The sequence below is a fragment of the Pelodiscus sinensis genome, chromosome 3 (assembly GCF_049634645.1).
Source record: "Pelodiscus sinensis isolate JC-2024 chromosome 3, ASM4963464v1, whole genome shotgun sequence".
Lineage (NCBI taxonomy): Eukaryota > Metazoa > Chordata > Testudines > Trionychidae > Pelodiscus > Pelodiscus sinensis.
The window spans coordinates 194805622-194818514 of record NC_134713.1 but is presented as its reverse complement, the minus strand read 5'-3'; the positions used below and the strand labels follow the sequence as shown (position 1 = coordinate 194818514).

The 12893-nt window shown below is 45.0% G+C and overlaps 1 protein-coding gene across 1 annotated transcript; it reads right to left on the bottom strand.

Annotated features, from left to right (window-relative positions):
- Positions 1 to 1963: 1963 nt before the first annotated feature.
- NAA20 (N-alpha-acetyltransferase 20, NatB catalytic subunit) lies at positions 1964 to 10836 on the bottom strand. The gene is made up of 6 exons (XM_075925787.1): positions 10685 to 10836; positions 8917 to 8941; positions 8284 to 8374; positions 6429 to 6564; positions 4889 to 5034; positions 1964 to 2484 (listed from the first exon to the last, which is right to left on the bottom strand). Exons 1-6 carry the CDS (start codon positions 10735 to 10737, stop codon positions 2399 to 2401), a joined length of 537 nt encoding a protein of 178 aa, XP_075781902.1. The 5' UTR covers positions 10738 to 10836; the 3' UTR covers positions 1964 to 2398.
- Positions 10837 to 12893: the final 2057 nt, after the last annotated feature.

Sequence of the window (12893 nt, the reverse complement as noted above, 5' to 3'; positions counted from 1 at the left end):
TTAGACCAGGACTCAAATGCTGGATTTTATTCCCAACTGTTGCTGTGTAGCCCTGCAGGCAAGTCACTTCACTTCTCTGTAAAACAAGGGCGATACCTTTCCTACCTCTGTGCAGCATTCTGAAGCCTTCAAGATGGAAATTGCTAGTCAAGCCAGCTCATGTCAGGTGTCACACTTGACTCTAAAATTTGGCTTTTTAAAACGACTCAGCCTCACCTTTTCCCTTAATGAGGACACAGCTCTGGACATCTGAAGAATGTTTGTAGATCGAAGTCTATACTACGCTACCTTGGCATGTAAGATTTCAATATGCATGAGGAGGCTGTGAGACTGACTGGAGCGCTGCAAGATAATTTACACAGCTGGTTCTGTTCTCTTCCCACACAGTTTGATCTACTGTACAGTTAACACAAGCAGTATCCGAATGACTGTCACTTCTTGACTAGTTTAATCCCAAGTGACCTATATGCATTGTGACTTTTGCAGGGGGCAAGCGGAGGAAAAAGGAGGAGCTACTGACCTTTCTGTGCTTCATTTGTTCCCTAGTTCTCAGAAAAGACTTCCAGTTGTACATCTCAGGACCCTTTACTTCTAGGTGGGAAGACAGCTCAAGTGGGTTTACTAAAGATGGCAAGATTGCAGTAAAATTATTGATTTCAGTGATCAAACTAAATTCAAATCATTATTTGGATCCTCCCATGAAGGAAGTCTGAATTAGGTATTCTGCTCAGTTCTTATTCCCACTGCTCACTAAACAAAGCAAAGCACAGCATTCAAATTCTTATCTTAGAATAAGTCACTCCTAAAGCACAGCAGCACTTTAAACACCAACCAAAAACTTTTTGCAAGATTTATATGACTAAGAATGCATCTGCTTCTCTCTTCAGCAACAGAAGCTGCCATACACACTTATAAACCTCCTGGCTCAGCGCTCCACTAGCTTCCTATGGCATTCAAGACTTTGGACCTAGCTAAAATTACCTGAGGAATGACACCGAACCCTGACTATCCAAAACAATGTGTTCTGATGGAACCGCAGACCTGTCAACCACAAGAGGGAGACTTCATAGAACTTTATCAAGACTGCATTCCTGAAAACATTAGAGCACTCATGAATCTCACCACCAGCACAAAGCTTCTGCCTTTTAACTTTCCATCAATTAAAAATCTGCAAGGAGAAACTGTTAAAATAAGCTCTGCCACTGCACTGAAGATAGTATTTTAAATAACCTAATTAGATGGTAGCCTAAAGATTTACACCTTAGAGACTAACAAAAAATGTAGCTGAGGGCTATCAACATGCAGCCTGTTTGTTTGCAGCCCGCTGGTGGGAGCCAAAACAAAAAAGTAGTCAATATAACGGTCTTCTGTTGATACGCTTTTTAGTGGTTAAATTCCTGGACTGTCATTGCTCATTGAAAGTGCCGTCATATGGGTGGAAACTGGGTAAATACTGCATTTTATTAATATCAGCAGAACTGACTTAAATGGGGCCTGTGTGTTGTGTAGTCTTAAGCTATTTGCATGAATATGCAACCACACTTAAGTTGTGGCCCTCAGCATATGCTGAGAGTAACATTGTGGCCCCCAGGGCTTCCAAAGTTGAGTAGCCCTGATGTAGTTGGTATCATAAACTTTTGTGTTTTTTGTTAGTCTGTATGGTACTGCATGATTATTCTTTGTTTTATGGTAACAAAGGTGCCACCTGTCTGATTTCAGGACTTTCACAGGCCAAGCCACTATATTTTCTGTGAAGAGCAAATGCGTTTTTCAAAAAGTTTTAGAATAGTGCTGATTTACTGCTGTACAGTACACACACACACACCTGGACTGGTCTAATCATTAACTGATGCGCAATACCCCATTTTCTGCCAAAGTGGATTTTTACATGAGAAATCTAATTAGGAAAAGCTACAACAATACACGTGAACATGACAAAATAAATAGAGAGAAAGCCATGGAATGACTTTACAGAAACCAGTATCGCACTGATTTTGTATTTTATTATACACTTCATCTTTTTCATGTCTACCCTTAGAATTCAACTGTTCATACAAAGGATGAACAAGAATGTTTGCAGCTGTGATTCTCAGGCCCAGGAGGAGGAAGTATTGTTATGTTCCAACACTGTGTTTTAATAGTGATGGAATGCTGAAACTTGTTTGCTTTTTATGAAGAAATCAAAATATAAACAGTGAAACTGTAAGCTTCCTGTTGTTTTTGGGACTTCATAAAAAGTAAAACATTGAGCCTACATTTCTTTTTTAGGCATGTCCCTTCCTCCTCATCTATCCAAGATTTTTTGTTACCTTCAAAAACAATTGATGCTCTCTGTGCTCTAAATTTTAAGTTGTCCATAAACACTCTGGGTAAACTGCCTGAGAACCACAGCTTAAAGTTATTCAATGTCTTCTGGTCTCACAGGATGAGGTAATGGTATAATTGATTTCTTCTCTGTATCTCTGGAAAGTGCTTTCCTCATATCTGTTGACAAACACAAATGTTACTAATACTAGATGGACAACATTAAACAAGCCTCTATTAAGTTCATGTTCTTGCAGGTTATAATAAAATAAGCTTATCTTTTATGAGACATTCCAGTACTGTAAGACTGCAACAAATAAAATACAATTAAGTGCAAAAATGGTAGCTTTCATGCAATAAAGTCAAATTGCAGGCACTTGATGTAAGGTTGCTCCAAGAATGACCTGCCACATTCTATGTATTTTAGGATATACATTAATAAAATAATTACTTATATTTAAATGCAACCAAGCAGAACACATACAATATGAGCAGATAAAACCTTCTGGGCACAAATATAATAAAACTCAAATGATGAGTGCTTGACATCTCACATATAATGATGCATCAGTGTGTTTGTTTTTTTAATATAAAAGAATATCCAGGGCTTTACTGCCTGAGGAACTGATAGGTATCACCAGCAGAATTAAGTCACCAACAGATGCATTCAAATAGAAAACTTCCAAGGCACACATAGCTTATTGTTGCCTGACTTTCAATATTCACAGATTTGAGATCAGTGTCTGAGAAAACCAAGGCTCCAAAGGGCTACCAGAATCTGTTGCCCAAAGGCCAGACAAAATATCTATGGCAGGCTTGGCCCCTTCAAAAGAACTACAGGTTGGACCTTCCTAGTTCAGCACCTTTGGGACCTGAGCCCTCCTGGACCAGGGAGTTTGCCAGACCAGGGGAGGTCAATGCTCCACTGCTGGCTGCCCTGCTGCTGCAGCTCCTCTCCCTGAGGCTCTCAAGGCTGGGGTTCCCCCTGCATTGCCGCTGCCTGCTGACTCTGGCCCGGCCGAGGCTCCCTGGCCACCACCAGGAATTCCCCAGCCAGGGCTGCCCAGCCACTGCCAGCTCCATTTCCTCCAGGGTTTCCTCAGGGATTCCCGGCCCTGAGAACACCCACCTGCTGCATGCCCCACTGCTGTGGCCTGGCTCCGCTGCACCCCAGGGGTTCCCGGCCAAGGCTGCCACTGGGAGGTTCCTGGGGTTTTGCAGCCAGGGTTGCCACTGGGGATTCCCCTGCTGGGCCTGGGACTCCTGGATGCCGCCTGGCCCCACCACCAGGGTTCCCTGGCCAAGGCTCCCAAGACACTGTGTGGCCCTGCTGCACCCAGGGGGTTCTCTGGGTGGGGCCACTCCAGCCACCTGACCCCACTGGCACCGGCTGATGCTGGGGCTCCCTTGCCTAACCACTGCTGGCCGAGCCAGGACTCCGCAGACCCTGCTCTCCCATGGCTCTCTAATCCAGCAACACGTGTGGCCTTGCTGGACCAGAGTGTCCCAAATTTGGGAGGTTCAACCTGCTGTAAGATGCTCGGCCCTCTCCATTCCTAGGTAGGCGGGCGGTACTTCCCAGGTTCAGAGCTTTCAAATAAGACTCTGGTAGTAGGTGTTTGAAATTTCTCTGGAAGTCGGGAGTCTTAGGCATGCTCTTGTCCTAACTTCTTTTGGGTCCTCTTCCCCTGTGAATTCCTAGTCCCTAAACTTGGTGCTTGATCACAGCTTTTGCAAACAGCAACAGAGGGAAATTAACACAAGTGCTCCTCAGCTTCAGCAGCTGTCCACAGGCTTCTGCATAGTAACAGCAAAAAAAAAAAAAAAAAAAAAAAGCCACCAAAGATCATGTTAATGTCCCTTTTCAGCTGCTTGGAAAAAGTTATGTGAGTGGCATCAGCAGTCCTCAGAGAGCACCCGTTTATAGATTCAGGAAGGGCGCACTGTTTTCATTTACATTAGGAAGGTTATTTCACAACAAGCTCATGTTCCTGCAGAAATTGAAGACGGAGGACTCCTCCCTAACCCGGGAAAGCATGCTACTTGTCATTAGTGAATGGATTTTTCAACCCTCAGCAATAATACTCAACTGACAACCAATTTTGTTGCTGTTTATAAAATAAATGCACTTTTGGGATGAGACAAAGAGTCAATTTCAGCCCGAAATGAATCTGCAAGATAAAGTTCTGTGCATATGAAAAGTGAGATTAGAACAGCAACTGCATTTCATCCATAGTTACTGAAGGCATTTCTTGTATTTGTATAATAGCCAAATAACTTGTTTTAACTATCAGAATAAATAAGCAAGTATCAATTAATAAGGTAATTCAAAACCAAATTTTTGTGTTGATACAAATACCACAAAGTATATACATATTGAAAAAAAATCAAATTATATAACTGAAGTGTAATTTCAAGTCAAATTTGTTCTTTAAAGGGACTGTCCAAAGGTATAGATTTGTGTACTTGATAAGCAATTGTCCAAGTTTGACTTTTTTGAAAATCAGACTAAGAAAACAAAAACATTGGAGCTTTCCACTTCACACACAGGTGGTGATTGGCTCCAACAGAGCAAAATACTTACCATAAGCATCTTCGTCAGGCTCCCCATTGCTAGCTGAGTAGTACTCAAGTACTGTCCTGTAGACACTGTATCCCAGTTGCTTGTACATATTTACTGCAACCTGATTCGACACTCTTACAAAGAGATCCACAAAAAATCCACCCTTTCTATGTAAAGGAAAAAACACGAAGAAAAAGAGCAAAAGATTACATTTCATAACATGAATCTGCTGCCGATAATCAGAGAGAAGAGAAATAATTCTTCCAAAATCCTGCACACCACACATCCGATTCAGTAATGATAAAGTGTATATGTTTTGTTATTTATACTACATAGGCAGATGTATTTTTCTGGGGTACAACTGAGGAATCTAGCCACAGGAACAATCTCAGGATTTCACACAATACACAACTCTACAGAGTGGAGTTGTGTACAAAGAAACACTAGGGTTATGGATACACTGATTTTTTTTCTGGGAGATATGCAAATTGCGCTGCATTTGCATATCTTCTTCCAATTATTTTTGCGGAAGAGGTTTTGCTGCTATTTGGCCCTGTGTGTAGATAGAGGGTTTTTTTCTGACATTTGACCCTTTTGCAAGACCCTATAAATCTCGATTTATGAGGAATAAGGGGTCTTGCAAGAGGTTTTTTTTTTTTCCAGCGTCTGGCCCTGTACACAAGGCCAAATAGCAGCAAAACCTCTTCTGCAAAATGAAACAGAAGAAGATATGCAAATGCAAGTGTGATTTGCATATCTTCTTCCTGAAAAAAATGGCAGTGTAGCCATAGATTGAGTGAGTTATTTGATACGTTTTGCACTACAGAAGAAAGGGAGCAGATGTTTTTACCCATCAATTTGAAGACCCACATAAATAACTTTCCCTGCTAGCTTCATTTCTCAGACAAAAAGGGTCTAGAAATAACCCTGAGTCAAATGTTACCATTTTCTGTATCTCTGTTGCTGCCCACAGCGCTGCAAAAAATTGCAGCCCTTTTCCCTTGCATTATGCACATTTATCCTATTTTATACAGTTTATATGATCTACTGCTAAGCTGTGTCCTGATCATTTTGTAGATTTTAAATGAAAATCACACCACATCTACTTATAAAAAAAAAACCAATATTTTCAGATCACGTCAGCTTAGGAACACACGCACACACGCACGCACACACACTGAGCACTAAACTCAGCAGTATCACAAGGTTAATCTGTTTCTCTTCTCATACTGTCATCTCTTTGAGGCAGGGACAGTTCCTAACCTGCCTGCACAGTGCATGCAGAATTGTGGGCACTGCAGGAAACAGTGTTGGCTCTTTCCGAAGGGAATCTTCTCTCTACCCAAGAACAGGCAATTTTTACACGGTGCACCTGCTCCCTTCCCCCTCATTCCCACAAACAGGCCTTCACAACAGCTAAGGAACACCTTAAAGTTGTCAGCTTCCATTTAAACTTTGCTCTCTGTAACCACAAGGAATTAGAACACCACAGATTAAGTGGGCCAACAAGATCTGTTTTTTCACAAGAAAAAGTTACTTAGAATTTGTAGATGGTGCTCACCTCTCTGAAATTTCCTCCAGTAATTCCATCAACTTAGCAGCCAAACCCAGTCGGCGGAACTCAGGGGCAACAGAGAGAGCCGTGACATGCCCGTGCCACTCCTCCCGGGCCACGGAGCCTTCAGCTTTCCCCATGACTGCAAACAGAAGGAGCATTTAACAAGCCAGCATACTGGAATTCATGTGCGCCATCGCCAGCAGGACAGCATTGCAAAGGAAATCCACTGACATCGCTGAAACTGCTTTCTAAAGCCAATCATTTTTGTGATTCTATAAATGCTGAGGCAGTGGGGTTTACATTTGAAATCCTTTCAGAATGACAGAATGAAATAATTTGATACTGGTTGGACCTTGCTGGTCCGGCACCCTCGGGACTTGACTGGTCTCGAACAAGGGGATTTGCCAGACCAGGAAAGGTCCCTCTCCTTGTGGCTGTGCTGCCACCGGATCAGGGCTCCAGACTTCCCCCACCGCTGCCTCAGCCCCCTACAGCTCTCGCCAGCCCCACTACTGCCAGGGGCAGGCACACCACAGCCAGAGCTCTGCAGCCTCCTGGCTCTGCAGGCGGAGGGATGGGGCCAGAGCTCCTTGGCTGCTTCTGGGGTTGGAGCTCCCTGGCCATGGCCAGAGGTCCACGGTCGGGGCCAGGCTAGGGCTCTCTGGTTGCTGGGGCCAGAACGCCCCACCATGCCATCCATCCTCCTCCCAGCTGAGTTGCCAATGCCCCTTACGGCGGCGCTCCTGCCCTGCTTCCAGATCTCCCTCTTCCTGGGTTCTGTGGTCCAGCACGCCAGGCCAGGGAGTCCTGGTTAAGATACAGGTTGTACCTCCCTTAACCAGGACTCCCTGTAGTTACCTGCACAAACCTCACAGTGGAAACTATAGGGGGCAGCCAACTTGGAAATGTGATTCCCCCCACATCTGAAGGTTATGTAATTCTGATGTTACTAATAACCCTAATCACCAAAGCCCTGTTCCTGCACATTGTCCGTGGGTAGAGTTCCTTGCAAGATCAGGGCTTTATAACTGAGATTGGAGAAACTGAAGTGGGGACCAGCCAGTCATGTCACTGGCCAATATTGCTGCTGTTAGGGGCCAAAAACCTTTAACACTTGGAAAGAAAGCCTAGATCCTAGAAGAGTGAATTCTGCACAGATGGGGTCACTGGAGAAAAATATTTGTCTGGTTTTTTCAGTGTCTTTACTTAACGTTATTGGCAGCACTTTGTGCCTGACCAGCTTTGCTTTACAAACCGTCATTTGTGCTTGCTGTCTCATGCCCTGCCACAGCGACACCACTCACTCACTGTTATGTAAGGGACTGAATAAAGTGAATAAGCAGCAGGTGAGCATGTGTATAACAAAAGGGGAGAGGAGAACAGGCAAGCCTGAGTATGTTATAAAATGTTGCTCTCAGAGCCACTCATAAGCACTTTATAAATGGAGTAGGGGAGCAGAAAAACTATTTTAAGGAACTAACAACAAAAAAAGGAAATTTTAAGGAGTTCTACCGTGAATGTGCTGAAATTAGTTAAATCCAGTTGACTATGTCCTGTTAGTGGCATGAGTGTCAAAAAAAATAACATTTCACCTCACATGTGAGCAGAAGAATGGTGACCAAGGTCCAGTGCAGCGACAAAGGCTGTGATATTGCAAAGATGTACACAAATGTAACATTAGGCATGTGTCTCGCTGAAGCTCACCATTAGTCCAGCTCCATCGCCACACAAGGACCACCACCGCAAAACACAACCGCACTATTTATGAAATGCCCTTCAACATCGGTGAGGTGGTGTTGGTAATAACTGGTTAAAAATGAGAAGCTTCGTTACACCAAGCGTGCAATATTCCACTTACTGTAACCCATCAGCTCTCCACCCGGTGCTTCTGCAACAATAAAATACTCTGGCCAGTGAGCCAGATACTGTAGGTAAAAGGGTATCCCATACTGCAGCGTTCCTGTTAAGAAGTATACAGCTAATGGACAATACTACTGTCTTCTGTACACAGTGATGGACTGAACATGGCTTGCCACAGAATAGCACTGCAACAACATGCACTAACCATATGTACCATCTGTTGCGAGTCATTTATGCCTTCCTTTTATCCATATACTGGATGGACAGCCTTCTACTCAGATAAAGTAGATTCCTAAATTTGACTGTCCCCCCAGGATTTTAAAAGAAGAGTAGGGATTAGCCAGAAAATAGTCTATGGGAGAGCATCATAAAACAAAATGTTTTAAATATTATGATAGCAGAAATTACAGGTTAGAGTGGCTTTCAGGGAAATGTAAGGCCCTGAGGAACCTGTGCAAATTATTGTAATTTATAGTTAATTCACACAATTTTGATAAACTTAGTAAAGACCATATTATGGTTTAGGATATATTAGATGTGTGTAGTAATAAGAATTACAATAATGGGAAGAACCAAAGCTGCTGGTATCAACACCGTATGTATAGTACAATGAAAAGTTTTGTAAGGATACAGTCTCTGTAAGTGGATCCAAATTACTGTAAAAATAAGAACAGATTAAACTTTTAAAAGGTTTACAAAATATATTTCTATATGAATATTAATCTGATTAGATTTTACTTCCGAACAAAACCTCCCCTCCCCCACAAAAAGAGAATCTATCACTAGTGACAGGTTGCAGTACTGAATGAGTTCACCTAAGTGTGAAAACAACATTGCTAGAACAATTCAGACTATTTTATGTTGCTGTCACACGTGTGACTTCAAGCTCATATAAGCACATCCACTAGCTTTAACCTAGGTAGTAGGATAAAAACAACAGTCAAGATGTGGCAACTTAGGCTACGCAAACCCTCCCAGGAACATGGGTACGTATTGGCATTCCTAGCCCACGCCAGAGTCTTTGCTGCCATGTCTTCACTGCTATTTTTAGTCATGCTAACTAGATTAATGTCACACTGGTATGCCCACGAGTTGTAACCACATCTCCAACCACAGTACAGACATAGCTTGAGCATCCAGTTCCAATGTCAAAAATTCAAAATTTACCATCGGATAATACCACAATATCCCACAACCCTGATCTTGCATCCTGATCCAAGCACCCTTATGTCGGCAAAGAGTTGCATTCAGTTTCAGAAGACTCTTGTTCACGTGGAGCATTATACTCTCACACTGATTCAATATTAGGATTTTGGCCTTAATCTTTATTTTTGTTATCCAAATTTTAAAAGCCTGTTGAAGGAGATGGGGACCATTACTTTCCAACATATTATAGTTTTCATACTGTATTATTTTCTCTTTGCTTTTCGTTATTTTCCCCAAAGCCCTTAGCTGGTGAGGGGACAGTTACAGTACCAGTCTTCAAACTAAATCTGGACATGTGATCACCTTCCTCTGTGGACTGCTTTTTTTTTTTTTAAAAGACAAAATCAAAAGATAAGTTATTTGTTCTAGCGGTGCCTACAAGCATTACTCCTAGAACCAGCTCATAAAGGGATATTTTAGTGGCTCACTCTCTGTTCTGCATCAAAACTTCTCATTAGCCTTGTAGAAAAGGGTCCCATAGGTCAATTATGGATTGCAGAAAAACGCATTTGGAGAAAAATGCATTGGTTGGTTTTCAGTTTACCATCTCATACAATTTTTGTTTTATATTATCATACTTCTATTGTATTTATTATACTTCTGTTCTGCCCCCTTTTTATCGATCCCCTCTTGAAACAGAACAATTCTTTGCTCTGCTCGCATGAAAGTCTGCCGGGCCGGTTTGACTTCAGCCCTGGTCACCCCATCTCAGGATGGTGGGGATGGTGCCCAGTCGATTAAGGAAAGGGGGTGACAGGATTCCCAGTATCAGTCTCTGTCCAATCCTTTACATTCGAATTGGGGGGGCGATTCCCGGGCAGGAGTCCGGGGGGGGGGGGGGGGCTGCTGTGCTGTGGGCAGCGCCCTGCGGGGGGGGGGGGGGTTCTCCACGCAGGATTCCGCCGGGCCTGAGGAGGACGGTCCGAACACCTGGGCGAAGGCGGGCGCCTGGCCCTTGAAAAGCACCGAGGCCGCACGGAGAGTCGCGCGCTCCCCGCTTCAGGCGCGAGGAGCGCGCGTCACGCGCGAGGACCCTGAGCCCACGAATCAGCCGACGGCCCGGACCCCAGCTCAGGGCTTCGAGGAGAACAATTGGCTCGGCCGGGAACGCGCGGAGGGGTCCCGCGGCCCCGCTTCTCCCTCCCCCCTCCCCCCCAGCGGCCCGCGCGCGCGCGGGGCCGGGAGCCGCTCACATGTTGTTGAAACGGAAGAGGTCGTCGCAGGTGAACGCCCGGAGCGACGTCATGGTTTCCCCCTCCCGCTGAAAATCTGCTCCCCCACCACCAAGGGCTGACCCGGAACGGCTGCTTCCGAGCGGGATCACTTCCGTCCTGAGGAGTTGCTAGGCGACACGGCGGGAAGGCGGCTCGCGGACAAGCCTGAGCCCTATTGGCCGACAGACCAACGGGCCCGCCTTCCAACCGTCAGCGCCCCGTGCGCGAGCCCCTAGCGCCCCGCCCCCGCCCCCCCAGAGCAGGGCGGGTAGCGGGTTCACCAGAGACACGCCCCCTCCCCCCCGCATTAAAAGGCCAGAAGCCGCCACAAGCGTGACCGGGGGCGGGGCTTTGCCTGCTGCTGGGTTCTTCCCGGCTTCAAGGCAGCTCTGGGGAGTGGAAACCCCGCCCCCCATCTGAGAGTCCCATCAGCCCCGCCCCCTGCAGCGAGGGCGGGAAGGAGGCACCACTGCAGGCTGGATGCAGGGCCCAGTGAACCCAGAGCAGGGATGCTCGATGACATGACCCCGCCCGGGAGCCAGGCTGGGGGGCTGCAGCTCCGGCAGGGGGCACCAGCCTCTGGGACTTGGGCAAAACTAAAGCCCAAAGACTCCAACTCCGCGTAGTGGGGCTGGGGCCTTTGCCGTCCGTCACGGGCCCTAAGCCCGCCCTGCTGCCCCCGTAAAAGAGGGTTGCAACACACGTCGGGGTGCCACCGTTGAAGACGTGCTGACCCCTTGCTAAACTGCTTTGGAAGCCCATTCCACAGTTTAACTACCCTTATAGGTAGAAAGGTTTTCCTAATGTCTAACGTCACACGCTCTAGCTACGTCGAGACTGGCATGATTTTCCGCAAAGGCTTTTAACGGAAACGTTTTTCCCCTTAAAAGCATTTGCGGAAAAGAACGTCTAGATTGGCACGGACGCTTTTCCGCAAAAGCACTCTTTGCGGAAAAGCGTCCGTGCCAATCTAGACGCGGTTTTGCGCAAGAAAGCCCCAATCACCATTTTCGCCATCGGGGCTTTTTTGTGCAAAACAATACTGCGTTGTCTACAGTGGCCCTCTTGTGCAAATGCTTTTGCACAAAAGGGCTTTTGCCCGAATGGGAGCAGCATAGCATTTCCGCAAGAACACTGACAATCTTGCATAAGATCGTGAGTATTCTTGCGGAAATTCAAGCTACCAGTGTAGACAGCTGGCAAGTTTTTCCGCAAAAGCAGTTGCTTTTGTGGAGAAACTTGCCAGTCTAGACACAGCCTCTTGCTGCAACTTAAGCCAATTGTTTTTGGTGGTAGAGAACAACTGATCACAGCTCCTAAGGTATTTGAAGACTGTTAGCTCCCCCTTTCCCCCCCCCCAGCTTTTTTTTCCTCTGGCCTAAACATGCCCCAGCAGCTTTTTACTTTTAAAAAAACCTTTCCCCATGGGTCAGATTTTCTGAACCTTTTATCAAATTTTTTGTTCTCTGGCTACTCTGCAATTTCTTCTCATCTTTCCTGAAGTGTGGTGCCCAGAAATTTACAGGGTACTCCAACTGATGTCTCATCACCCTTGAAGTAAAACAGGACAGTTATCTCACATATGACACACTTGTTAATACACCCCAGAATATTAGCCTTTTTTTGCAATTGCATTACATTGACATGAATATAAAGCTGTTTTCCATGGCTTTATTCACTCCTAGGTCACTTCAGCTCAAAGAAAAATAGGGATTGTGCACTGAAAAAAAGTTATATAACTTCCAAATAATACTTGGTTTCAAATCTTTTCCCTGGTGTCTCTATTTCATATCATGCTCTCTTGTTCCTCCCACAAGAAGTGATTAATTTATTTTTACTATTGTATATCCTTTCCAAAGCTTTACTGTCATCTGTTTCCTGGCATTATGAGAAGTGAGAAAAGTTTGCCCAGTGAAGAAAATTAGTTAAACATTGTGTTCTAATATTCAAAGGGAGCAATTGCGCAAGTGTACAGAAGAACCATTGCGGGGTGGCTTGTGCATGTGTCATCCCCTCCCGAGCTCCTGTTTTGTCTTCCTGCATTTCACATTTGAAGTTCTAGAGTTACTCAACAATTTTTCCTCCCTTCCAGATAGCTGTCAGCTAAATAAAAAGGGTAGCACTTCCTGCGGAGCCAGTGTCACTCCTGATTTAGCAAGAAATGTTGAGCAATAAAGTTAGCAGCCTC